Here is a 26,287-nt window from a genome sequence, read left to right as displayed (position 1 = left end):
CATCTGGAATCACTGAGAACAGTCTAGATCCACTCTCTTTGGAACCCCCTTTCAGGTAGTTGAAAGCAGCTATCAAATCCCCCCTCATTCTTCTCTTCCGCAGACTAAACCATCCCAGTTACCTCAGCCTCCTAATCATTTTTGTTGCCCTCCGCTGGACTCTTTCCAAATCCTTCTTGTAGTGTGGTGCCAGAACTGGTCACAGTACTTCAGATGAGGAATGCCGTTAGCCTTCTTGGCAACAAGGGCACACTAATCTAATCAATCGAGATATACCAATCTCCTAGAACTAGAAGGGATCTCGAAAGGTCATCAAGTCCAGCCCCCTGCCTTCACTAGCAGGACCAAGTACTGATTTTTGCCCCAGATCCCTAAGTGGCCCCCTCAAGGGCTGAACTCACAACGCGGGACTTAGTAGGCCAATACTCAAACCACTGAGCTATCCCTCCCCTATTGACTCATATACAGCTTCTCGTCCACTGTAACCCCTAGTTACTTTCCTGCAGAACTGCTGAATCCTATTATTATTATTATTACAGACTTAATCACTGAACCAGCAAAACTCTTAAACACTTCATGCGCAAGTAACCCTTGTCAATCAGTTGGTGTCAATCAGCAAAGCTCTTTGATTGGAAGATTGATGCTGATCTATACCAGCTGAGAATCTGGCCCAGTGACTGCAGTGGGCCTCCTCACTTGCTTAAGTGCTTTGCTATACAGGGGCTTTAATTCTCAGCATTTGCAATTTGCTTTCCTGATTACATTACTTTCCCTTTCGCCTGCTCTTTGGGTTTTAATGCATTTGAAAACATTGTGCTGTTTATGGCAAGGAAGCAAAGAGCCACAAGTTGGTGCCACCTACTTAGCAACAATAGTTGACTTGTGGTTTCTGAAAGGTCTTGTAGAGACAGATGGAAGCTATATTAATTCTGTTCTGGTTATGAGTCACTGCAGTTAGGCCACAGATGAATGTGCAAATCATTTTTATTTGATATGTTCTATTCTACTGGTATTATGTTTTGGAAAACTGCAACCCCTTTTATGAGAATGCTTTTTTACAGCTCATATAAGGCCCACTTCTGAAAGGTGGAGCATTCCCTTAAGCTGCACTGAGTACCGCTAGCTCCCATTTAAGTAATTGGGAGTTGGGGATGCAGACTGGAAACCTGATTAGAGATGAGAGCCAGAACTGGTTCAGATCTTGCCTAGAATTTACACACGCTATAACCTTAGGAAAACACATGCCAGACTGAGGCATTTCTGGAGTTCTTCTTATTTACCTTTGATACAGTGATGGCAGGCAGTCATTTCACAGACACTACTAGAGATGGATGAAGCAGTTCAGTAATAATGGAGTCAGCCCAATCAATCCACAGTTCCTGAACTGAACTCAAGCATTTATTCAGGTGCAAACAAGTTCACAAATGTTGAGATCCCCCTACCCTCCTCACTTCTCCTTTACTCCCTTTACTTCTCTGTGGATCTGCAACAGGTCCTCGGTTCTTCTTCCCTACCAAAGGGACTATATGTCCTCTCCTTTGCCAGCAGGCACCCCGGCACCTCCTTTGAAGAACAGAAGATTCAGTAGCTCAGCCAGTCTTGGTTCTGTGCCTGGAGTCCTACTGAAATCAAATCTTGGGCCCACAGCCACTGGGTGCACAGAGCCAGAGAACGTAAATATGAAAGCAGCAGCAGCCACTACTCACTTGGGTGCTAGGCCACACCAGAAACTCTGCCGAGGCAGAGGGGTAATTGTGCAGAAGAACACTTCACTGGGCAATACCATATCAAGGCCTGCTCAGAGGTTGGAAGGAGACAGCCAGGATGCTACTACAGTAGGTCTGACACCAGCCCCTCCAGAAGTTCACATACAAGCACTGTACACATTTTTGGATTCAGAACGGAAACTTCCATTTAACACATAAGCTCTTGCTAGACTTATCATGAATCCTGATATACTGTGATAACACAGTTTTGCTTGAGGGAGGAATGTGAAATTATCACACAATGTCATGAGAAATCTTACATGATCTCATAGCAATCCCAAAGATGTCTGCTTACTGTGCATTGCTGGCACAGTGCCTTTTAATGGGTGTGGGAAATGCATGATAAACCCATGCAGCTCAGGTTTATTGATCCCTTTCCATGACTTTGTTTACCTGCAGGTACACCTTTGAGTAGTAACTCTCCTTTCTGTATATGCTGAAGCACATTTTCTTGTTTAATAAACTGGTTAAAAAGCTACTTAATTCTATCCCAGCACGTTTAATAATTGCTGTAAATTACACTGAATATCAACAGTGTGATTAGATGTTTATAGCTTGTGTGTGACTAGTCTGTCTATGGACTATAAGAGTCAGTTAATCATCAGTTCCATTTTTATTCACTCTGATTCTATTACTAAGTATAATGGTTAGAATTTGTGTAAAATCTTATGCTATAGCTATAAAGTAGCACTTTTAAGAGAGATGACTCAGAAGAGAAAATCTTGAATTTGAAGCCCTTCAAAATGGAGGGTGCGGAGGTTGGATCTGAATACTCAGACTCACTTTCACACTTGGGTCCAGGTCACATCCAAAGGATGTGTGTGGTGGGCGTGGGTTTATTTTGTGGTTTGGAGGCCATCCAAATCTCATGAGAACCTGCTCAAGGGAGCAGAAAATCTCACAAGATCATCTGACCATCAGCTGGCAATATTTCAGTGTTGCTAAATCCAAATCCTAGCCTTCCTTCTGCCTCCAACTTAAATCCAGTCCCAGCCTGAACCAAATACAGAGCTGAGCACTGCAATGTTGGCTAATCTCTGCTTTTCAGTTTAGCAGTGGAAATTCCTACAAGGCCATGCATTGCCACCACCATGCCTACGGGAAAAAAGAATGGCTGGGGTGCCTTTTGGAGCCAGCCAAAGCTACTCTTTTGTTTGACAAAAGTATGTTAAATAGTGAGCATTAGTGCTACATTTCAATTAATATGGCCAATTTCACAAAGCTGAAAATGGGGTAGGAATAAATGGTCCGTTTTCACAATGGAGAGAGGAAAACAGCAAGGTTCTCTAAGGATCTGTACTGGGACTTGTGCTGTTCAACATATTTATTAATGATCTGAGAGAGGAAGTGAACAGGGAAGTGGCAAAGTTTGCAGATAATACAAAATAATTCAAAATAGTTAAGTCCAAAGCTGACTGCAAAGAGTTACAGGGGGATCTCACACAACTGGGTGGTGGGGCAACAAAATGGCAGAAGAAATTCAGCACTGATAAATGCTAAAATGCTAAATGCACACTGGAAAAAATAATCTCAACTAAAACTATATAGTGATGGATTCTAAATTAGCTATTACCTCTGGATAGTTCTCTGAACACTTCATCTTAGCACACAGCAGTGGTCAAAAAGGCTAAGAGACTGTTAAGAACTATTAGTAAAGGGATAGAAAATAGGGCAGAAAATATCATAATGCCACTATATAAATCCATGGTGTGCTGATACTTTGAAACTGTGTCCTGTTTTGGTCATCCCATCCCCCAAAAAGATTGGAATTGGAAAGGTTCAGAGAAGGGCAAAAAACATGAACCAGGGTATGAAACAGCTTCCACATGAGGAGAGACTAAAAAGATTAGGGCTGGTCCAGTTTAGAGAGGAGATGATTAAGGGAGGATGAGAGAGAGATCTATAAAAATCATGAATGGTGTGGAAAGGACCAGAGAAATGTTATTTACCCTTTCCACAATACAAAACTTCAGGAGTAACCCAGTTCAATTTATAGTCAGCAGGTTTAATACAAACACCAGGAAGTATTTTTCACACAACATACCATCAACCTGTGTAACTCATTGCACTGCAATGTTGTGATGGCCAAAAGTATAACTTGATCTGTACACTCCCCCAGATGCTCTGGTACTGGGCACAGTCAGAGACAGGATACTGGGCTAGATGGATCACAGGTCTGACCCATTATGGCAGTTCCCACGTTCTTAAAGGTCATAGGATAGTTGTTGGTGTGTTGGATGCCATATTAATTTTGAGACGGAGCCTTGAGAAATTCTGACTCAGGAAAGATGTGTTCCAAGAACATTCATATTATCTCTATTAATTCAACAGAGAGGTTTGTTGGTGAGTCACATCAGACACTTCCGGTGATTGGGCATGCTGTCTCCACAGCAATCGCAGCCTCTGTCAGCCTGGGGAGAAGAGAGATGGGGACACAAAGTAGGTTCACCTGCATGACAATGGCGTGATGCTACTCCACGGGCCTTCCCACTCAGTGTATTTCAATGCCTCCCCCACTCCTTTAGAATTCTGCACCTTCTCCGTCCCTCTGCGGTAAATCTTCTAAAGTGCTGGTTGTTTCTTCGCCTTGCATACATAAAAAGCAGGTAAAAATGGAAAGAGCTATCCCTGCTTGCATTGTGAAACAACATGGCTGCCACTGAATGGTCTGCATATTTCAGGGTGTAGGAGCAGATGGGCAGGTGTCTTCTTGGACCTGCCTGAATCTCGCAGGAAGCATCAGTTTGATGGCTATTTATTATTTGTATTATGGTAGCATCAAGGATCAGGGTCCCACCACACCAGGCCCCATAGAAACCACTTCAAGTTGGAGTCCTGAGCTGCTTTCATGTGACATTTCGCAGCTGCCACTGTGTATGTGACAAGTGACATCCGTGTGTGGGTGTGCGCGCACCTGAGTTCAGGTGAAATGAAGGTGCAAGCTGAAGCTTTGCCGAAAATCTGAACAGAACCCATCTCTGTCCTTGGTAAGTGCTTGGAAATTCTGGTTATGGCAAGAACTGGAAGTAGCAGTATTTGGAGTACCAGGAATTTAACAGTGCCCCCTTACTACCATGCTAGGGCACTGGTGCAAGCACTGACACCGGGGGCAAAGTCCCACATCAGACTTCTGCTGCATGGAGAACGTAAAGTTTCAGTGCATTTTCTGAAAGCCTGCTACCTAAAAACTCAGCATAACATGGCCACCTGGACAGAATGTTAAATTTCACTCACCCACCTCGACATACACCGACAGCAGTCCCTGCTGAGTTCACCGCACAGATACTGTTTCAGAATGGAAATCACAACTTAATTATATTTTGGGGTGGGTAGGAGGGATTTGACAGAAGATTTAGTTCTGAGAATGATCAGGTCTCACTTGGGTTAGAAATCAGGATATTAACGTTACTCATTTTAATTTTCTCTCTGAGTCAGATTCCCACTGTTTGAATTTGAGCTCAGTTTGTTCTGTTCATTATGATGGAATGTGCATGAATTTGACATTAAACTGATTATCTCGGAAAACAGTAGCAATCATTCCCCCTTTTCCCGTGTACACTTGAGATTATATCTTTGTGGCTGACATAAAAATACAGAGCAGAAATAATAAGGCAGAGAGAAACAAAACATTTATGTAATGGATGGGGTTCTTAAGAACTGGGCAAATTCTGCCCTTGTTTACATGGCTACAAACCATACTTCAGTAGTTTTACATAGGGGTGACGGGGGGTTGAATGTGGCTCTCTGGTTTCTAATGAGGAAGAGAATCTTTCCTTTCCAATCACAATCACCAGCAACTTGGCATCATGCGGCCTCTGGACTTCACAATGATCATGGTTTAATATGTGGCAATTCTGGCCCTAACTCTTGACCTGTCCTCCATGTGCATGCCCACATGTACACATCTATGCACAGTCTCCATATTTAAACATTCCCTACCTCACAGCAGCACCATGCCCCTAACAATCGCCGCTTCTGTCCCCTCACACAGCGTCCCTACACATTTAGGCCCCAATCCTGCAACTGAATCTGTTTGGATGGATGCCCATGCCTGGCACTTTTATACAAATGGCACTTCGGGGGTTTGTTGCCTAAAGTTAAGACTCTTGCCTAGGTTGTGAGAGGTCCTGGGTTCACATGCTGCCCAAGTCCTCTCGGTAAATGTGAAAGTGAAGATCTCTTTCTGTCCTTCTAAAAATGTGCTGTAGTTCAACTGGAAATTATGATGCAGGCATCAGTGAGTGACATTCTCTGGCCGGTGTTATGCAGGAGGCTGGACTAGATTATCATAATGGTAACTTCTGGCCTTAAAACCTCAGACTGTCACAAGGGCACACACCTGCATGGATCTAATGGCAGGACTGGGGCCTGACATGGATTTGCAAGTCAGCTCACATATACAGGGAATCAGGCAAGAAGAGAATTCCTATAGAAGTGGAATAATAACCTTTCTGTAGCATTTTTACGCCAAGCATGGAATTCTAGAGCAGGGATATAGTTCTCTATTCAACTTTACAGGCTTTTAGAGTTCATTTCTTCAGACCCCTATTTAAATTCCATAGAACTCTAGTGGTATCATCTCTATCCCACTATTTTCCAAAAGGGTAAAATATATTAAGACATGATTAACATTTGCAATCAGTGAACTGATAGTTCCCCTAATGTGACCACTCTTATGGACACGCGCAGCACCTTCGACGCACTCCATGTTAACAAAATAGCATGTGGTGACAATAACAAACTGTACTGCACAAGCCTTTTCCTCGGTGACTGAGCTGCCTTTCCAAAAGAAAGAACATTCATTTGTATAACCCATCAACAGCAGACAACCGCCATTTACATTTTTTTCCAATTGCATTTTCCTCCAAAACTATATTAAAAAAAAACATCCCTAAAATATGGTTGGAAACGTGAATTCAAATAAGGTGCCATACGATTTATTACGAAATTTCTTCTACTCTGACAGTCTGATACCCTGAGAGAGACAATAATGGCTCTGACAAGACATGAGTGAAAAATGGATTGGAGCCACATCGCTGCTTTGCTACATGACTGGTTATTGGGGGAGGCTGTCAGAACTGCACCAGCGTTCTCATGGAGAGCTCTCTCAAAGGCTGCGTAGGACACCAGAAAAGTTGAAAAGACAGGGATGTTCAGATTAGTCACTGCTAAGTGGGAATAAACAGGGAAAGGCAACATGGCTCTCTCTGTGCCATATCACTTATCTGTAAGGGAGGAAGAGGAGAGAAATCTCATCTGCACTTTGATTGCAGCACAAGGAAGGTTCAAATTTCTCTAAGCAAGTCCCCTGTTACTCTGAACCCATTTTTCGGGATCTACTCAAAAGTTTTCTGCAGAACCAGCAGACCCACAAATGAGGTCTCTGTCACGCTGGCAATTTGCAAAGCATAAATCAATAACTGCTACTTTCAAGCAATCTAACTCAAAGCTGAGATGGAGATTGGAAGGTCTTTGAGGTAAGGCCCGTTTGCACATCGGGGCGCTGAAACCTCACTGTGGCCCCTAGGTGTTACTGCAATACAAATAATAATTAATAGCAACGTGAGCTTCCCTATTTCTGTACCATGTGACAGGCTATTACAAGAGAGCAGCTCCTAAACAGTTACCCGCTCTACAAGGCCCATGCATGAGACAACCACACTGCAGAGCTCTTCCGCTGGCAATTCTTCCGTATCTCCCACCTTCCAGAAGAAGAGGGGCTCCCACACGTCAGTACATCCCTCTGCATCCCATTACTGAAGTTCAGTTGCAGTTTATGAATAACAACACTTCATGCACAGCTGTGTCGGCAGGCTAAAAGGGGACACATACACAAGAGGGGCTGACTTGGGAGACTGTTCAGTCAAAGGGATGGCTATGGGAAGGGGACACAAGCAGGTGGTTACACATTGATTTCACAGTCCATATAACACACCTGCCGTTGCTGTGACACTCTACCTTGCACTTGTAGGCTCTTGGCACAGTTATCACCGAAAAAGATGCTCAACATGTTAGCCTTGTGTAACCCACACACCTCCGGGGTGTGATGTTCTGTCCCATCTAGTGGCACCAAGACCACTTAGAGAGCTATCAATGAGTCTGCCCTACAGCCTTAGCTAAGGACCATATCGCTTTTAGCTCAAGCAGTAGAGGATCATACACTAAACTCCAGAGGTCCCAGGTTTGATCCTGCTTGCTAACAACCATGCTCTGTCAGTGTTACACCTGTAAATCAAGAACTTTAGAACCTTTTGCCCCATGACCGTCATGCAGATAAAGAGAGACTCGTTCCTCAGCTCATGCTCTTACTAAGGACACTTTTTTCAGTTTGACTCTCATCGTTGTCACCTCTCAGACCTGGGACAGCGCAGCCCACTATACGCAAAGGCATCTACACCACAATAGCACTGATTCCAAGACAGAGGAGGAGTACAACACAATACACTCACACAGCACCTTTCACACAGAATGATCCAGGGCAGATTACAGCTGACTCCTGGCTGATAGAGGTAAAGCATTGTGTGCAAGTTACTGTGTCATGCAGGAAAGATATTACAGAGTAGGAATGCACAAGGAAGAGACGACAAGACTAAAGAAGAGGCATCATTATGGGGACTTTGAAAGGCTCCAGAACTAAGATCTGATGGTTTTACTGCAGAAAGCGTTGGAGTTACAGGGGAGACAATTTTGAAACTGCAAAATGGAAACAGTCACATCAATAAGAGGTTTGATTGCTGGATGGAGATTCTCAGAGTGGAGAGAGAAGAATCGGGGATAGAAAGAGAAGAAGTCAGATTTGTGGTAGAAAAAGGGGAGAGAAAGATGTGGAGATTGAATACTAGGAAGATGCTGTCAACTTGGATCCTGAAACAAGAAGGGATTTCTGATTATGACAGTTATGTGCTCTTGCTTTTGGAACTGGAGGAGAGACAACAGGTCAGATTCTCCACTCACTTCCTCCCGAGTTACAGTGGTACAATGCCACCATAACCTACACTGGAGTAAAGCAGGCAGAAGTGAAAGGAGAACCAGGCCTGGTGTATTTTGGACTAATCTATAACTAAGTTGCCACCAAGAAATGATCAGGATGATTCTTAGTGACGACACTATTTCGGAGGGGAAAGTCAGCAGATTTTCAGTTAGAAAATGTGGCACACAGAGAGGCCAGGGAGGGAGTTTGGGCCAAGCCTTAAGTTTGTGACAGGATAAGTAGACTAGAATAACAGAGGAGGTGAAGGGGTGACATTATAGTTGACAGGGCTCTTTCACCAGTGAGTGGAATATCAGTTTGGATATACAGAGCTGGAAGAAGTAATGACAGAGCAAGTATTTCCTGGCAGAAAATGAAGACATGGTTATATCTGCAGAGGGGGATGCATTAGTGCAGATGGGATGCCTCAGGCGGATCCCAAACCAGAGACCCACTGGAAGACAGAAGAGAGAAAAGAAGGGGACTAATAAGACTGGCAGGTGGACAACTCAAATGGTGAACCAATGTCCATTGCTAATCACAATAAAGGGACAAGCATGGAGGCAGAATTGAAACGAAGTGAGCAAGGCGCCTGGTTTGAGAAGGATGTGATGCGATGATTGGCAGCAGAACTGAGATTAAAGAGAGCACATGAGCTACAATTAGGCTTGGCAGAATTCAATTTGGGGGGTATGAAGAAGGACACCAATGAACAGAATGTGGTTAATTACAAAGGAAATACAACTTATACAAATAGAGTTAAACAACATTGCTAAGACTTGGTCAAAAAGTGTGAGAGGGGACATCCCTTCCAAATCCACAGGAATGAAGTTCAAGTCAATGGGTACCTTTTATAAACGGGCTGCCTAATAATGAACTCACAGACAGGCTCAAAGAGTTGTGTTAATTTCAGACATGATGTTCTTGCCTACTGCCCTTTGTAACAAGAGGTCACGTGCTTCTTCGAAGGTGTTAACTCCCAAGGTAGTTTTGTAGTCCCCATTTCTACAGATACTTGTATCAACACAAAAGAAAATGTGGAATATGGTATCCAACTCCACTGGTAGGTGCTAACCAAAGGCAGAACAATCAGGGCTGCATAATCAGGGCTTAATAATATTGCTGGGGTGGGAATCTCTCAACGTTGTCCTGCCAGATCTGGGAGGAAGTTGCAGAAGGTGACCACTTTGGAGCCATATCCCGATTTTCTCAGTTTAAGAAGAGATTTTCATTCTGGAACAAAACTGACTGAGCTGACAGAGGTGCCCTGCCTCCCTTCATGAACCCAAAACATCCTGCTTGCAAAAGCATTGTTTGCACTCTACCTGAATGTGAGGGCAAGTCGACTGCAAACTCCCTCATGCTGCAAATCAAAACCCTCCTAATTAGCACCACAAAAGCCATACTGCCCTCTCTCTTCTCTGTGAGGGATGGAAAGAGGTGAAAATGGCAACCTGTTTGGACCAAACAAATTTAAAGGAAGTTTCTGTGATGGGGGTGCCCTTTATAAGACTGAATCTACCCTTTGCTTCAATGAATTAACTGCAAACAATTATATTAACAAGTCAAAACAATTGATGACAAGTGGGTGTAATGGGACAGCAACACACAAAGGATTAGTAACCTACTCTCTCCTTCAAAAGGTTACGGGGAATGTATCTGAACTCAGTCCAACCTTCTTGATCTCCCAGAGCACTGTAGTGACTCATCACTAATTAGAGATTCAAAATCTTCACGCTCTCCCTGCCTGGTCTTACTTAGGCAAAACTCAAAGTGAAGTCAACGGGAATTTTGCCTGAATAAGGACCAAATAAGCACCAATATCCCGAGTCTCTTGTCATAGCATCTTTACATGGAAACAACTCCATGGATTTTAGTGGGATTACTTCAGACTTACATTGGTATACATGAGAGGTGGATCAGACCCTGAGGGCCGAATCTTGTCCTCTGTTTTCACCAGTATTTATCTGGTGGATTTTTGTTGTAAAACAGGGAGCAGAATTTGGCAGCAAGTACAGCCCTTAGGATTCGGCCCAGAGTTAGCCATCAAAATAATTTAACTAGAGGCGAACAGGGCAGCTTGGGAGGCTTAGGAGATCCAATAATTCCATACAATCCTTTTTCCTGGAAAAAACTCAACGGGAAACCTTTTAAAATATGCCAAGATTTCACATTGCAATAGGTGTTGTATTTTGTTTACCATTACTCCATTGCTACACGTTTCCAATAATGTTTCCCTCCCAGAGCTCTGAACAGCTCACATAAGTCAGGCACTCATAGATATTAAGATCACTAACAATTATTTTGTTCCAAGTGTGCAGGTTTGTCTAAGTGTGTGTTCTGCAGTATCTTGTTACTTCTACAAATACTATGAAATTGCTTTATACCTGGGACAATGTGGCTTAACGGATTGTACAGCCACATCACTGCCCATTTTTACTGCTAGCAATGAGGCCTGATGGCTTACCAGCTGATAGCTGTAGCTGTCGACCGTAGGACAAAAGGTTTTTTTAAATTTCTTAACTTTTTTGGAAATTATATTCTTGAAAATGCATATGTTAAAACAAGGAAAAAAAAACCAACCAACCAAACAACACCTCACCCCCAACAAAAAACCCTTCCCAGTTAATGGACACTGGAATACACTGCACTCCAACTGCATTTCATTCTGTGATGTAACAGTCTTGTCACAGTGAATAAGGTCCGGCACAATTTGAGGTTTGGGGAGAAGGAAGGGGAATAAATTTCAGACTACTTAAAAATAATCATAAAAGTTGTAGATAAGAAAACCAGTCTATAATTACCTCTGTTGAGTGAAGCTGAACTGTTTATATCTCCGGTAATAAAGGAAGACTCGGACTGCTTTCGAACTGTGTCATTCCACATTCTACGGATCCGGCTCTGAAGAGGGATTGAACCACACAGGTAATGAATTTTTAGCAGCTGCAGATAGATTTCTTTCTGCCTCACTAAAGATGGCTTACTGGCATGTCTAGAGACATCTTCCTATCCAGGTATAAGTAAGCAGTTTCTGATTGGCTATCACCCGCCTATTGCATACCAGACACTTGCTGCCTGGCTTCAGAACATGAATTTGTATCTCCATCGCAGGATACCATATAGTTTCTAAATATTAATAAACAAGCAGAACAGACCGTGCACAAAATAACCTCCATGCAAGATATTGTTCCAGCCATGTAGTGTTGAATGACTGAAACTAACTCACAAAAAATAGCATGAATGCTTCTAAAATTCCCTTGTTGTATATTGATTTGTATCTGTTTTTTTTTCAAGTATACTGGAATAGTTGTTTATGTCTAGGCATCTTTGGATGTGCTCAAGTTTTCTAGAGGTTTATTATCCACTGTGGGGAATGTGAGAAATAAATACAGCCACAAAACAAGAGACGTTATATTCCCCTAATGAAAAACAGTGAAGATTCTGACATTTATGGTATAGCATTTATTGAAGAGGTCTTGTTGTGTTATCCCAGATTTAGCGGTCTTCTGTTTTGTCTTTCAGATGGGTCATGGGGCATTTACCTTTGTCACTCACACCACACCGCCTCATCCCCAAGCCTGTGCTTTGGAAAATCTACTGACACATTTCCAATTGGCTAAGCAGCTGCGAGCAGGGGCAGTTTTTCAGACCAACTCATTTCTGAGTAGCACCTGTTGTTCTTTGAAAATCTGATCCTTTCTTTTAGGTGCCTGAAGATGGAAGCTGATCCCCTTTGGAAAACCCAGTCACTTATTTAGATGCCTAAATGGGAGGTGTTGGGTGCTGAGCTCTTTTGAAAATCTGGCTCCTGATTGCTGGTTGATTTTCTCCCCATTATCTGGAGGAAGGGTCCAAAGAGATATATTTCCCAGCTGCATTGCTGAATGTCAGGATGAGAGGTGGCCAATTGAACTTGCTGCAATGCTGTACAACTGGGACTGTCATGGGCTTGCACACATGATCCGCCTTTGCTGTGGGGAAACCCAGTCTGGGGTTGTGGCTTCCGTCATCTCTCCTTGTCTCCTGACGCAGGGAGAACGATTCCGGATGAACTAGCTTCAAGCTACAGTATAAAAATGCTACTACAATAATAATAATAAGGGGCCTGAAGGAGTCACACCAGCATCACATTGGGGTATATGGCAGTGGGAGAATGAAGTCTGAGGTACACATGGCTTGCACTGTAGTGTCACCATGGGCAGCCTCATCTTTCCTAGTTTGTGTGTCAAAGAGTCCGTGCTCCTCAGTGCATGAGAGCTGAGCCCTGGGAGTGTTCCCAGAGCAGTAAGCATTGTGCTTTTCCACGTAGCCGAACATGGAAGGTGTCCTGCACTTTGTTGAGTTTGGACAGACCCAGCAGAGCAGGCTTAGAGAACAGCCACATACAAGGAGTTTGGGACATGATCCCCCCGCCCAAAGAGATGGATTAGGCAGGGGAAATGTGTGCAGTGTTGGTGTGTGTGTGTGGCTGTGCTTCATGCCTGCAAACTGCTGTACTGAGCTACTTATCCCCATATGCTGGCAGCGAATGGAAAGCAGATGGTTTTATTATCAGCCTCGATCTTTAACAGAATCCTATGCAATCAAAGGTATTGCTCAGGTACAAAGGATGCAGGGCAACCTCTCCTTTTCCCCTATGCAGAACATCATTGGGGTTGATGGGGAGTACAGAGGAACCTAGACAAATTAGAGGATTGGGCCAAAAGAAATCTGATGAGGTTCAACAAGGACAAGTGCAGAGTCCTGCACTTAGGACGGAAGAATCCCATGCACTGCTACAGGCTGGGGACCAACTGGCTAAGCGGCAGTTCTGCAGAAAAGGACCTGGGGATTACAGTGGACAAGAAGCTGGATATGAGTCAACAGTGTGCCCTTGTTGCTGAGAAGGCTAACGGCATTTGGGGCTGTATAAGTAGGAGCATTGCCAGCAGATAGAAGGATGTGGTAATTCCCCTCTATTCAGCATTGGTGAGGCCTCATCTGGAGTACTGTGTCCAGTTTTGGCACCACACTACAAGAAGGCTGTGGAAAAATTGGAAAGAGTCCAGCGGAGGGCAACAAAAATGATTAGGGGGCTGGAGCACATGACTTATGAGGAGAGGCTGAGGGAACTGGGATTGTTTAGTCTGCAGAAGAGAAGAATGAGGGGGGATATGATAGCTGCTTTCAACTACTTGAAAGGGGGTTCCAAAGAGGATGGATCTAGACTGTTCTCAGTGGTACCTGATGACAGAACAAGGAGCAATGGTCTCAAGTTGCAGTGGGGGAGGTTTAAGTTGGATATTAGGAAAAACTTTTTCACTCAGAGAGTGGTGAAGCACTGGAATGGGTTACCTAGGGAGGGGGTGGAATCTCCTTCCTTAGAGGTTTTTAAGGTCAGGCTTGACAAAGCCCTGGCTGGGATGATTTAGTTGGTGTTGGTCCTGCTTTGAGCAGGGGGTTGGACTAGATGACCTCCTGAGGTCCCTTCCAACCCTGATATTCTATGATTCTATGACACTGTGAGTCAATAATTCCACCACATGGGGGAAAACATCCACATACCTCCAAGGACACTGAGAAACCCAGGGATGAGCCCAAGGGAGATACCTGCTCAGCCCTCACCTATGACATGGGTGAGACGGCACACGGGAGAGGAAGCATTGTTCTGCACTATGGAAATGTGAAGCCTGGGACGGCTGAGGAATTTTAAAGGAGTTAGGCAGGTGTCCACCACCCTTAGGGTTCTTGACAACCCTAGCTGAAAACTCCACAATAACCCATTTTGGTCACACTGTATATTAAGATTCCATTTACAAATGATTTATAAAGTGTTAATAGACGTCATAAGCAGGTTATAGACATGAGCAGTGTGTGTTATAGTTATAAACGTTTCAGCAGAAGGTGCAACAGATGGTTATGAACAGAGCTGGTTGGGAATTTTCCAATTAAACGTTTTTTCATTGGAAAATGCCAGTTTGTGGGAAAAACAGAAACTGTTCGCAAAACAGTGATGGTTTTTATGAAACACCTGAATCGAAACATTTTTAGTTAATAAAGTTTTCAGATTGTTGAACAGGAACGTTTCAGTGTTTTGAATAAAACAGACTTCTTGTTTCGAAATGTTCATACATGTACGCTAACAAAAGGTTAAAAAAACCTTGAAATGGAAACAAAACATTTTGGAATTATCAAAATGAAATTATTTGATTGAACGGAACTGATTTTTTTTTATAAATTGATTTTTGGTTTTTGAAAATTTGTGAGATTTAGATCAGAAAAAAAATCAAATTCTCATGGAATGGGAAAACTGTGTAAGTATCCATTGGACTCTATGACAATTGATTTACTCAGTATTAAATCATCTATTAATCACTTATTAATCCATTATAAACATTTTTATGAATGGAACTTTAATGTAAAGCATGACCCTTTTAAATATGTAATTACTAATGGTGGAGAAGCTTGTTTAATTTCTTTGGCGTAATTGTTCCTGATTATTAATTATGATGTTTTGGAGTATCTTTACAGGGAAAAATATTTTATGTGGTTTATCTTCCCCTGCAGCTTGTATTTTGCTATAAAATAATCATAGATTATTAGGGTTGGAAAAGGACTGCAGGAGATCAGGTAGTCCAACCTGCTGCTCAAAGCAGGACCAATCCCCAAATGGCCCCCTCAAGGATTGAACTCACAACACTGGGTTTAGTAAACCAATGCTCAAACCACTGAGCTATACCTCCCCTAAATGCTTAATAGAATGCTGCAAAGCAAACTCATGCCATTTCTCTGTAAAACACTCTGAGTCAATGTGCACAAATGTTAAATAAATGGCATTAGATACTCTCTATAACCCAGTAGGAGCATCATCCATTTTCTGCTGTAATTTTATTTGTGTGTTGTAATGCTTGTGAGAAGCGCAGGATGGCCAGCCACAGAGACACTTTTGACCAAGAAGTGAAAGGCTCAATGTTCCATTCCTATATGTGCTGAGTGTGTGCAGTCCCTAGCAGATGTCAGAATACAACTCTTGAATGACACCTTGGAAAACTTAAAATAAATAACAATTTACTTCCAAGACAACATAAATCACAAATTATGTTTTCCTGACAGGTTATAACCTGTTATTCACCGCATGTTTCTTTCATAATTTAATAGGTGAATTGGCAAATATAATTAGATCCTTTAGTAATGCAGAATAAGTGTGTGTTTGGTTTCTCTTGATTAAGGAGTCAGCTACTTCATTTTATATGAACTGTTCTTCATAAATCAGCATCCTTACATAAGTTAGGGAGTAAAATGCCAAACTCCTAAACAAAATAAAAATAGAATTTTTGGTTGACCAGAGCATAATAAAGTTTAGAAAATAAATAATATTATTTGAATCTCAGTTGATTCTTTGCAGAGATCCATAAACTATGGAAACTGAGTAAACCAACAAACAAATTAAAACAACTACTGCCAGAAAGTGATAGGCCTCAGCACCCAGCCTATACAAGATTTTTAGCTGCTGTTGTTTATCAGCATAAATATTTTGTCGGGATAGCACAGTAACCTGGTCATATAAAACATACATTCCTTAGCCTTGGAGAAAAACACCTTTGTTTTCACCTCAACTCATTTAAGGACTGCTTAAGGGATGCTAATGGTAATTACAACCTAAGGTCACCAAACTATGCTCAATTCAGGGATGTCACATCTGAAAGCATGGGGCCAAATTCTGTTTTGCATCACACTGGCGAAACTCTGAAGCAGCTCCTTTGACTTCTAATGGAACTGCTACAGATTACACCCCTATAACAAAGAGCAGAGTGTGACCCATGACGTTCAGAAGTGAAAGAATGATACCAAACAGGAAGACTTTGAGCTGCCCATTTATCAAATCAGTTTTATAATCAACTTATTCCCCCATCAGTTTTACAAGCAAATGAAGCCTCCTTGACTGATGGATTGTTACTGCACAAAGTGATGTACCTGTCCAAGGGGATGTCTCATTTCCAGAAATGAATCCTTTGCCTACAGATCACCCGATGCAAATAACTATATTAGCAGGGAGGTAAGAAGCATCCCTTTCTGGTGAACATACACGGTTTACCTGTGAGCCTGTGGAATATCGTCCAGGAGTCCGTGACCCAGATGTTTTTCCTGAGCCGATGGAGCTCTCTGTACTTTTCCCACTACAGCAATGTGTGCGCAGGCATTTTCCATATTCTTTACGTACCTAGCCAATTAAACAGTAATTTCCATTAGTGGGCAACTCCCCCTCCAGCCTGAGACTTAAGATTTTCAACAGTTTTTTTCCTCCTCTGTGATTCATTAAAATTATAGCTGTTTCTGTGCATTTAGAAGAATTCCATTACACCTTTCAACAGTGTTCTCCTAACACATTAGCTCTACATTTATGATGTCATAAGGGACTGCTTTTATGTAGGAAAGCAGTTCACTGATATCAGTAGAATTTAGCTACCTCTGAGGCACATCAAAGCAGCACGAGAGAAACTAGAGACATTCTATTTATGCCCAAAAATGATATCTTCATAGATTTGGTATGAACTGGCATATCAGCTCATCATGGTGCTACAAGTTATTGCTTCTGGCAGGGGACTAGGAAGAAAATTACAAAAAAAGAAACGTATAAGAGGAATTGATTTCATATATATATTCAAACTCCAGAAAACTGTGAAACTGACAGTCTTTGAAATGAAGACTTCTGTGTGTAGAACTGGTGGGAATGGTGCAAACGCCCTCATAAAGCCCTATAATATGGCAGACAAGACTGAGGAGTTTATGGGGTAATTTCTCTAGCACACAAAATGAGCCAGATCCTCAGCTGGCAGAAATTGATGTCGTTCCCCTGACTTCAATGGAACTACACTGACATCCCCCCAACTGAGGCCCTAGGCACTGCAAAAGTTTGGAGTGTGTGTATAATTTAGACTGCACATGCATGGAGACCAGGGAGAGGTCAGAGTGAAAATGGGTCATCTGCTGAGCTGGGTGATCTCAGGCTGTGCCACAAATGTGAAAAAAGGCCACTTTACTTCGCCACGTGAAATGTAAATGCAGTAGGAGACCAGCAGAGGTTAGTCTGTGAGCACACTGTGCTCACTGCTCTCTGATTAAATCTCTCTCCACTGTTCCTGTGGGCATTTCAGAAACCTATCTGCGAAACGATTATTTAAATAGCAGATTACAGGGGTTTTTTATTAGGCCTTTCCATAAAAGCTTGAGACAAACACAATACCATGAGTGCCCAATGTGCTCTCGAGTGCCTAATCAGTCCTTTGCTGAGAGAAAATAATTCAATTCCTTTAATTAGCCACCGACTGCTTCCCACCACAGCTATGTGCTGATTTTCCAGTCCATGAGAGAAAGAAAATGCCCCCCCCCCAAATAATCCCTCTCCCAACCCCTTGGTTCAGGGAAAGAGATACCCAAAATCCAGGGGCTGGACTGGATTCTCCTCTCCCCTACCTTGGCGTAAATCAGCAGTATCCCACTGAAATCAACGCCAGAACACTGTCGTAAAACTGGCACGAGAGAGGAGAGATTCTGGCCAAAGAGTGTAAAATAGGCATCCGGTGCTGGAATGGCCAGAATGCTATAATGCCATTAAGAGGTGCTGTGCTAGAAAACAAACATTTGCAAGAGGGCTGAGAGTTAGAGCAACAGGGTGTACAGGAAACACAGACTTGAAAGAAATCCAACTTCTTCATAAAAGGAAACACTGTACATCTGACTAGAATCATTAAGGAGTCAGAGAGCAGAGCAAACCCAAACCACTGACAGCTGAAACAGGTTTAATGGAGAAATGAAGCCCCCATCTCCCCAGAAATATACAAACACCAGAAGAGCACAACCCACACCTCAGCAGCAGCTGCTGAAATTAGCACTTAACGGGCCAGAATCTGACATGGGCCTTCTGTTGAATACGCTACAGGCAGATCCACTGAAGTCAATGGCACTAGGCATGGAATAAGTGCTACTGGACTGGGGTAAGGGCGTCAGAATCTCCAGAATAAGCATTGGGGCCTAGGCTCACAAAAGAATCCCTATTTAGGACTGCATGTAAAGCTGTCAATGGGTATGTCTACACTGCACACCAAGGTTGGGGTATGACTCAGGTTTGGGGGGTGGATCCGAGCCCAAGTCCTGCTGAGACTCGGGTCAAAGCCCTGTCGTTCTGCAGTGTGGACGCAGCTCAAGCCGCAGAAGGTCTGTGCACTGCAGTATGGCTGCGCTAGCACTGCTCTGAGACCTGGGCAGGGGTGCTGGGACAATTTTTATAGTGACGGCGCTGATGATGGTAGCCATGGAAACCATGTATTTGGTGTTTGTTATTACTGCTTCAAGTCGGGGGTGTGGCAGAACCTGCAGCACCCCTAATTCCAGCACCACTAAACCTGGGTCCAGCAACCATAACTCAGATTTATAATGCATGTGGATACCGAGGCGTTAGCTTGGAAACGCTGAGTCCACTAGCCCATGTCCCACAGATCTGGATTTACAAGGCAGTGTAGACACACCCAATGGGACCTGAGCATGTGTTTAAGTGCCTTCCTCTTTCCTAATCTGTGCTATATATAGACTAGTAAATTGTTAGAAATACAGAGCAGCAGTAACACACAACAAGACTTGCATATCTATCAGATGCCCTCTCAGAGTCAGTGCTGGAAAGGCAGGCAGGCCTTTGACTCAGGAGACACTGGAGGTGTATAGGTACTCAGGGTATAACTGCATTCTCTTGTCATCGTTAACCAGCTTAGAGGATACTGCACTTAACACTGAAACAGATGCACAGATCCAATGCAAATGCTTTTTGAACAGCGTATTCAGCAGAGAATTGTTTCAAGGGCATGCTCGTGCCACCCTTGTTTGCTCTTTTTGACTGAGATTAGCAGGATTCCCTTCTATTTTATATATCATGTATATAGATGGCAGAATTTACAAAGCCTAATATGGGACAGACGAATTCTCCTTACTCATGCTGAGTGGTGCCTGATGCCCCACGACAATGCGACTGCCTGCAGAGTAAGATGCTACTCAACGTGAATAAGGGAATCACAATCTAGCCCTTAATGATTCATTTATTAAAAGGTCAAATTAACATTTCCACATACATGCTGTAATAAAGAAGAATTGGCTCTCCTGAAGGCTCAGAAGCTCTATAATTTTCTCCACATTTAAGTGAAAATGCCATCGGTTCATTTACAAGCAGAGTTTTCTTTTCTCCTCTAAACCCCAGTGGATTTGGTGGAGAATTCTGGTGTTTTCTTCTTTTTTTTTTTAACTTAGGTTGTAGCAATATGGCTGCTTAAAAGTGACTAAGTAACTACATTGCTCTTACTGAGTATATGCCAGCAAAGCATTTAGGCATGCACTTAACTTTAAGCATATAAGTAATCCTCATGATTTCCTTGGAGCTACTCAGGTACTTAAAATAAGGTTTGTGCTGACATGTTTTGCTGAATTGGGTCATTATCATTAAAACAGTAAGAACACATCATGCACCCGATGCCAATACATCAGTAAATGCTTGGTGTATGAATATAGATACATATATAGGTCTGCTTAGTTTCTTACCTTCAAGAAATGCTTGAAACCAATCTGTACTGTGCAGTCAATGATGCTGCATTGTGCTACCTGAGATACTAAATAGCAGCTCTAAACTTTTAGGTCAAGATTTTCATAAACAATAGCCTAAAGTAAGGTGGCAATCCTCAGAACTCTTATGGCTCCTTGGGCAACTGCAGATACTGTAGGTGCCTAAAGATGTTTCTGACAGTATTTGCTCTGTTCAGCTGACTTGTCTCTTTAAGGTAGTCAGCATCTTCCTACGTTTTTATTATTATGCATGGAAGTTAAAAAGTTTTAGAATCATTATCACAGATTTGGATTTGAACTAAAGCATTCAAGTCTCTTATGATGATCACTCTTGAGATGAAATGACATGGAGCAAAAATCTGACTCCAAGTTTCTTTCTCCAGTTTTAAAGCATGATGATTTAGCAAGTTGGTTCTCAACTGCTTCCAAACAACTTGCTGGCCAAGGCTTTACTTGTCAACCTACTAGTTGCAATGCAGTACCCTGAGGCTCATCAAGGGCTTGTTCCTGCTCCCATTCAAGTCAAAGGGAGGATACCCATTCACCCGAATGGTGCAAGGTCAAGCCCCTACAGCCTGGTGCACTAAAGTCAATGGGAGTCTTTCCAGTGACTTCAATGGGCTTTGGATGTGGCCCGTAGGTGGAGAACAGGATCAAATTTCAGCAAGAGCCCAATCCTACATTGTTATTCTCCAGCCACACAGGTCACAAGGCAGGATCAGAGCCTACATTTACAAGCGCTTACATTCTTTTCTGTTGTAAGCTGAAAAGAGAAATTGGCCTTATTATTCCAGAAGTACATTTAACATCGGTAGAAGAAATTAATTTTTTTAAAGAGCTTTCATACTCCTGAATTTCCATGCTGTACAAAATGGATTTTAAAAACCTCTCCATGACTTTTTGGAACAGTTATTACATATACCTTGCAGTGCTATAGGACCTGTGCACCTCAAAATATTTGAAAATCTTCCCCTTAAAAAAAAATAAATGAAGCAGTTCCTATTAACACCTAATATGTACATCGATATAGACAGGCAATTCCCAAGTGCCTTCTTGCATTTAAATTAAATTTAAATTAAGCCAAGATACACAACCCCATTCTTCTCGCATTTATACCCATGCAAATCCGAAGGAAATTCATTGATGTTACTGATGTCTCCATTGATGCCAATGAAGTTATCTCAGTGTAACACTGGAGTAAGTGAATGGAGAATCAGGCCTCTAAAATGCAAACAACTCTCATGGGTATTACATCCTCCCTCAAAACTACATGCTACCATTTTGTATTGCATTTGATAATGTGATCTTCAACATCCTGATTGTTGCTATGCCACAGCCATACATCTCATTCGGTATCTCATTCTCATGCATCTCTCCAATTTCCAATCTAAATACAGCCCTTATTATGTAAACAGAAACAAGTCTGTTCAATAAAAATGCAAGGCACATTGGTAACGTTATAGTGTGGTTGTTAGGCAACGAAATACCCTGTATCACTATTATGAAGCGCGGAATAATCTGTCTTACCTTTTTCTGGAGGACACAATGGAAAATGAATATAAACATTCCCTGCAGAGAATTGAAAATGGTGAAGAGATATGCCATGATGACTGTGCTTTCATTAATATACATAAGTCCAAAGGCCCAGGTCAGTCCTAAGAGGCAGAGTAGGGCTATTGCACCTATAACCCATGACCTGTGGAGAGAAAGAAAACAAATGCAGAAAGGAATTGATCTTTGATCCATAGAGGAATTAGCACATCTACTAGCAGTGATTATATTCCACTATCATTTTAGCAGAAGAAAAAAGAATCAGATAGAGTTACAAGGATGTGTGGTTTTTTTTTTGACACAATCGCTTATCAAATTCCATGCACTTTACTAATCTTTGAGCTTGAGGAGAGAGACAAAAATGAAAATGTTATGAGGACAGAAATTTATCTTAACCAAAGCAGATTTGTACCATAAACATTTGTAATGCAGTAGCAGTGAATATGTAAATGATATGTAGATGTAGTTTCTGCAAATGGCTGAGAAAAAACAAAACAAAAACAAAACAAAACCCTTTTAAGGAGTTGTTTTGTTAGCCCCCACGGGTTTCACTGGTGAAGTTGGATTAGCTTCTTTAAATGTTCCCTATTTAACAGTCACTAAGGCACCTTTATTCCTGTTTTTTCCCCTAGTTTCTGATTTGTTGGTAAACTTTACCATTGCCAGTTAAAACAAGGTAAAACTACTGCACGTGGCTGGTCAGACTCTGGGACTTGGTTTGCCTGCTGTCAGGTGGGGGAAAGCTCTCTGTGCTTCTACTTCAGAGTTTTGTTCTGAAGTTTAATGGTGGGGGGAGGAATATTCTCAATGTGTGGCTGCTTCCCCTCAAGAATGCATTTCACTTGGGTTGCTAGGATGGGCTGCAGGGGTAAGAAATGACTCCAGACATTGGTTCACAGACTTTTCCTTTTTGAAAAACCAAGATTACTTAAGGCAAGCACTCTGAGCTTTGGACAAACAGGTCAGCTGGCGTGTTTTACTTCTGTTAGCTCAGTGTAAGGAGAGCCCGAAGCCTCATCCAGGAAGGGGCAAAGCTAACCCAAGCGACACTGAAACTTTAAATGCTAAGTCACATGGAGGGGTGGATACCCTACTCCATAGGGGTACCCAAAAGCCAAAGCGTGAAGAGCAGGACAAGGAACAGAATGGAACCCAGTCCTGCCTTAGGCTCTGCTTCAGCATCCATTGCTATGAATAGGAGTCATCACACAGACTTCAGTGAATGCTGGATCGGACCTTAATGAGAGCGCTACTCTGCAGGCACCATGTGAACTTCCACCTAGTGGCCAAAGTGGGGAATGCAGGGCAAGCAGCCTCATTTGAGGACCGCTTAAGCCCAAGAGCCAGGTTTCCCTCTAGTTTACACTGGTGTAAATCAGGAGTAACTCTAGCAAAGTGAATGGAATTATAGCATGTAAACCTGGTTTAGGTATGAGGGGACTCAGACCTGAAAGCCTGCCCAGACATGCTCATTCTCCACTCGCACCTCTCCTCTTTCTAACTCTTCTTCTTTGAGAGAGGCTTTGGATTGACTTCCCCTGAGTGAGGAGGCCTTCACCATAACGCTTCACCTCATCTGTGCCCTCTGTTTACATCAGTCCTGGAGTGCAACAGCTTTGAGCTATCGGCTGGGAACAGCAGAAGGACTTGAAGGATCAAGGTCCTGATAGGGAGGAGTGAGCTCAAATTCTGCCTAATTTTCAACCTCCTCAGACATTGCAGGCTTGAAAAAAACACTTGGCTTGAGATAGAATGGAGTTGGGTTTGCATTCTGCTAAGGGAGAGAGAGAGTGAGAGAGAGAGAGTGTGTGTGTGTGTGTGTGTGTGTGTGTGTGAGAGAGAGAAAAATCCTGTGAGAAAGCCAGGCCATTTGCAGCTGGGGATGCCGATCTTGTAGTCATGCCACTAGGGCAACATGTCAGCCTTCACTTTGAATTCCTGTGCTTTTATAAGGGTTTGTCCTAAACAGAAACACACTCTTGTTGCGTCAATGTTTCTCGTTGTTCTTCTTTAAATATCAGAAAGAAAATACAGTATTATATCTTCCACTGAAGTTCATAAAACATGTATTTATCCATGTGACCAGAAGAGCTCCACTAAGGTAACTACTTATTTAGACAGGTTTTTTTTAAATCCCTATTATATATCTAGCAAACCAGAACCAGCTCCTTTGAAGCATTTCCAGTCAATTCTGTGAATAAATATTTAGCACTATGCAATTAAAAATGCAGTCTCAATAATCCTTCTGAAAGGCGGTCACTTGATAAAGTTTAATAGCTTGGCTGTTTTAAATATTTTTCCTGCCAAGATTCCACCAGCAAGGAGACCACATTATGATCTTAATTGCAAAATCAAGTCATTTTTATTTAAAAAAAATAGTAATGCAGAAACAAAGATTTTTCTCTTGTGTACTTGTGTATTTTGGTTGTTTAAAAATGACTGAAATGGTAATTGAAAATTACCCTATCTCCAGTTTCAGCCAGTTCTTGAGTCTAAGGAGAGCACCGCAGACTACAGAGATGCATAGAAGGGAGTGAACCATTTATATGGTAGTAACAGAAATATGCTACCTTAGCAGCTGAAAGGAATCTTTGGGTTAGAGGAGCCACGCAGCACAACCTGTGCAATATACAAAGTTCTGATGTAGAAAACAGACCTGGAGGTAAAGAGGGGCTGGAAACTGCATAAAATTGCTCCATCCCCTACCCTTGAAAAGAGAACTGAAAAATGAAAGAGAATATGACAATGGTACTGAAAAAAAAATGAACACAAAGGACTCTTCACCAGAAGAACAAACTGAAAGTCTATTGCAAAGTTGTTATGCTTCCATTATACTACTTTTTCTCTTTTTTTTTTCTTTTTTGGTTGCAGGACAAGGAATGTTGATACAAAGTGCATAATTTGTAAGTTTCTTGCTTCCTTTTGTTTTTAGCTCTTTGTACAGACTTGTGTTTCTGTTACAAGTTTTTCACAGTCTTTTTTTTATAATTCAATTCTAAAGAAATGGAAAAACAAAACATCAAACGTTGGCACGATTGGAAGCCTGAAATTGACAATTTGTGACAACTGTGCATTCTCATCTTTAAGGAGACATTTTTTCCAAGCCTTGCACAGAGATTTAGCCCCCATTAGCTTCGGAGTTATATGGATTAATACCCATGCATCACTTTGAAAATTTACCCCTAAATTGCATTAAGAATTCCAAGCCAAAGCCTTCCTTACCAACACAACACAGTTGATGCACAGAGCGACAGAGCGTAATGAAACAAGAAAGCTGCTATTGGTATAACAAGTCTGTACTACACAAGATTGCTTTAACATTTGCAGTGAATTCGGGTGATGTCCAATCGGGAATTGTGAAGCAGATAAAGTGACAATTGTTTGGCAATACATATGCAGCATGTTTACTCTGCATAGAAGCTGTATGCCTGGCCATTTTCCTGCACAGTTTGCTCTTCTGCCTCAAATGTGAATGACAGAAGCTTTAATGATTTTTCAATATTGATCTGCCAGCTGGTTCATGAGACCACACTGATAAATGGGATTTATCAGCCATTCAGGTCATTCTTACTTGATGAAGGGTCTGTTATCCTCATAGCTAAAGAATGCATAGACAAAGACAAGAACACCAACATTAGAATATAATGCCAGAAAGAATATTTTGTAAGAAATAACCAAAGCTTATTCCCAGCCTACCAAAAACAATGCCACAGCCTCCTCCTCAGGTGTGTCCCCCAGACACTGACCAGACTGGTTTACTTATCAGAGGATCTAAATAACAGCAGCATCCTGGCATCACTTATGGAAGCAGCCATCATTCCCTGAGTTCTGTAGCTCCCCAGCCGCAGTCTTCTTCTGTTGCTTATAAAATTTCAATTGACTTAGAAATCTATTTTTAAAAAAATCATTGCTGTCTATGGGGAACATTAATAGAGAAAATCTAATGTAGTCAACCTGGAACGCTTTGATATGTTCAGATGGCAAGCTTCACTGTACCTTAGGCATTCTTTGTCCAATATATTAGGATGTCCTATAGAAGCCTTATCTTTTTATTATTAGTTTTTTTCATAATTGTAACTCCCAGGTTGCCTATTTATGAGTCAGACGGCGACATTACCCTCTTTTAAAGATAATGGCATTAGAATTGTCTAAAACCCTCCCCGCTGATTGCAAGGAGACAGGAAAGTACTGACCTATTTACTTCCATTTTATGGGGGGCGGGGAGCGGGAACAATGTTGTCCACCAAAAAGACAGAAAGTCACTGGAGTTACCTGGGTGTGAGATCAGGACTGGGCCCCGAGTGAGGTAGGAAAGCTGCCCCCAGTCACGGTCCAGCAACCCCGCCCAACCCACTAGCCAGGCTACCTGTGCACTCACTCACACCTCTGCTAACTCCACCGCACAACACCCCATGCC

The 26,287-nt window shown here is 42.3% G+C and overlaps 1 protein-coding gene across 13 annotated transcripts in view; it reads right to left on the bottom strand.

Moving 5' to 3' along the window:
• Window positions 1-26,287, bottom strand: part of ADGRL3 (adhesion G protein-coupled receptor L3) — an 842,781-nt gene that overhangs the window by 57,788 nt on the left and 758,706 nt on the right. For 12 of the 13 annotated variants that reach the window (XM_039540335.1, XM_039540336.1, XM_039540325.1 and 9 more), the window contains 3 exons: window positions 21,847-22,015; window positions 16,811-16,936; window positions 11,541-11,637 (listed from right to left, as the gene is read on the bottom strand). In XM_039540335.1, coding sequence (XP_039396269.1) covers window positions 11,541-11,637; window positions 16,811-16,936; window positions 21,847-22,015 — 392 coding nt within the window. Of the gene's footprint in view, window positions 1-3,826; window positions 4,178-11,540; window positions 11,638-16,810; window positions 16,937-21,846; window positions 22,016-26,287 lie in introns of those variants that run through there. The other variant, XM_039540337.1, reaches the window with a different exon arrangement.

Source organism: Mauremys reevesii, linkage group 5 (assembly GCF_016161935.1).
Source record: "Mauremys reevesii isolate NIE-2019 linkage group 5, ASM1616193v1, whole genome shotgun sequence".
Taxonomy (NCBI): domain Eukaryota; kingdom Metazoa; phylum Chordata; order Testudines; family Geoemydidae; genus Mauremys; species Mauremys reevesii.
Note: the sequence above shows the minus strand (reverse complement) of the source record. Positions and strands in the feature narration are given on the sequence as shown.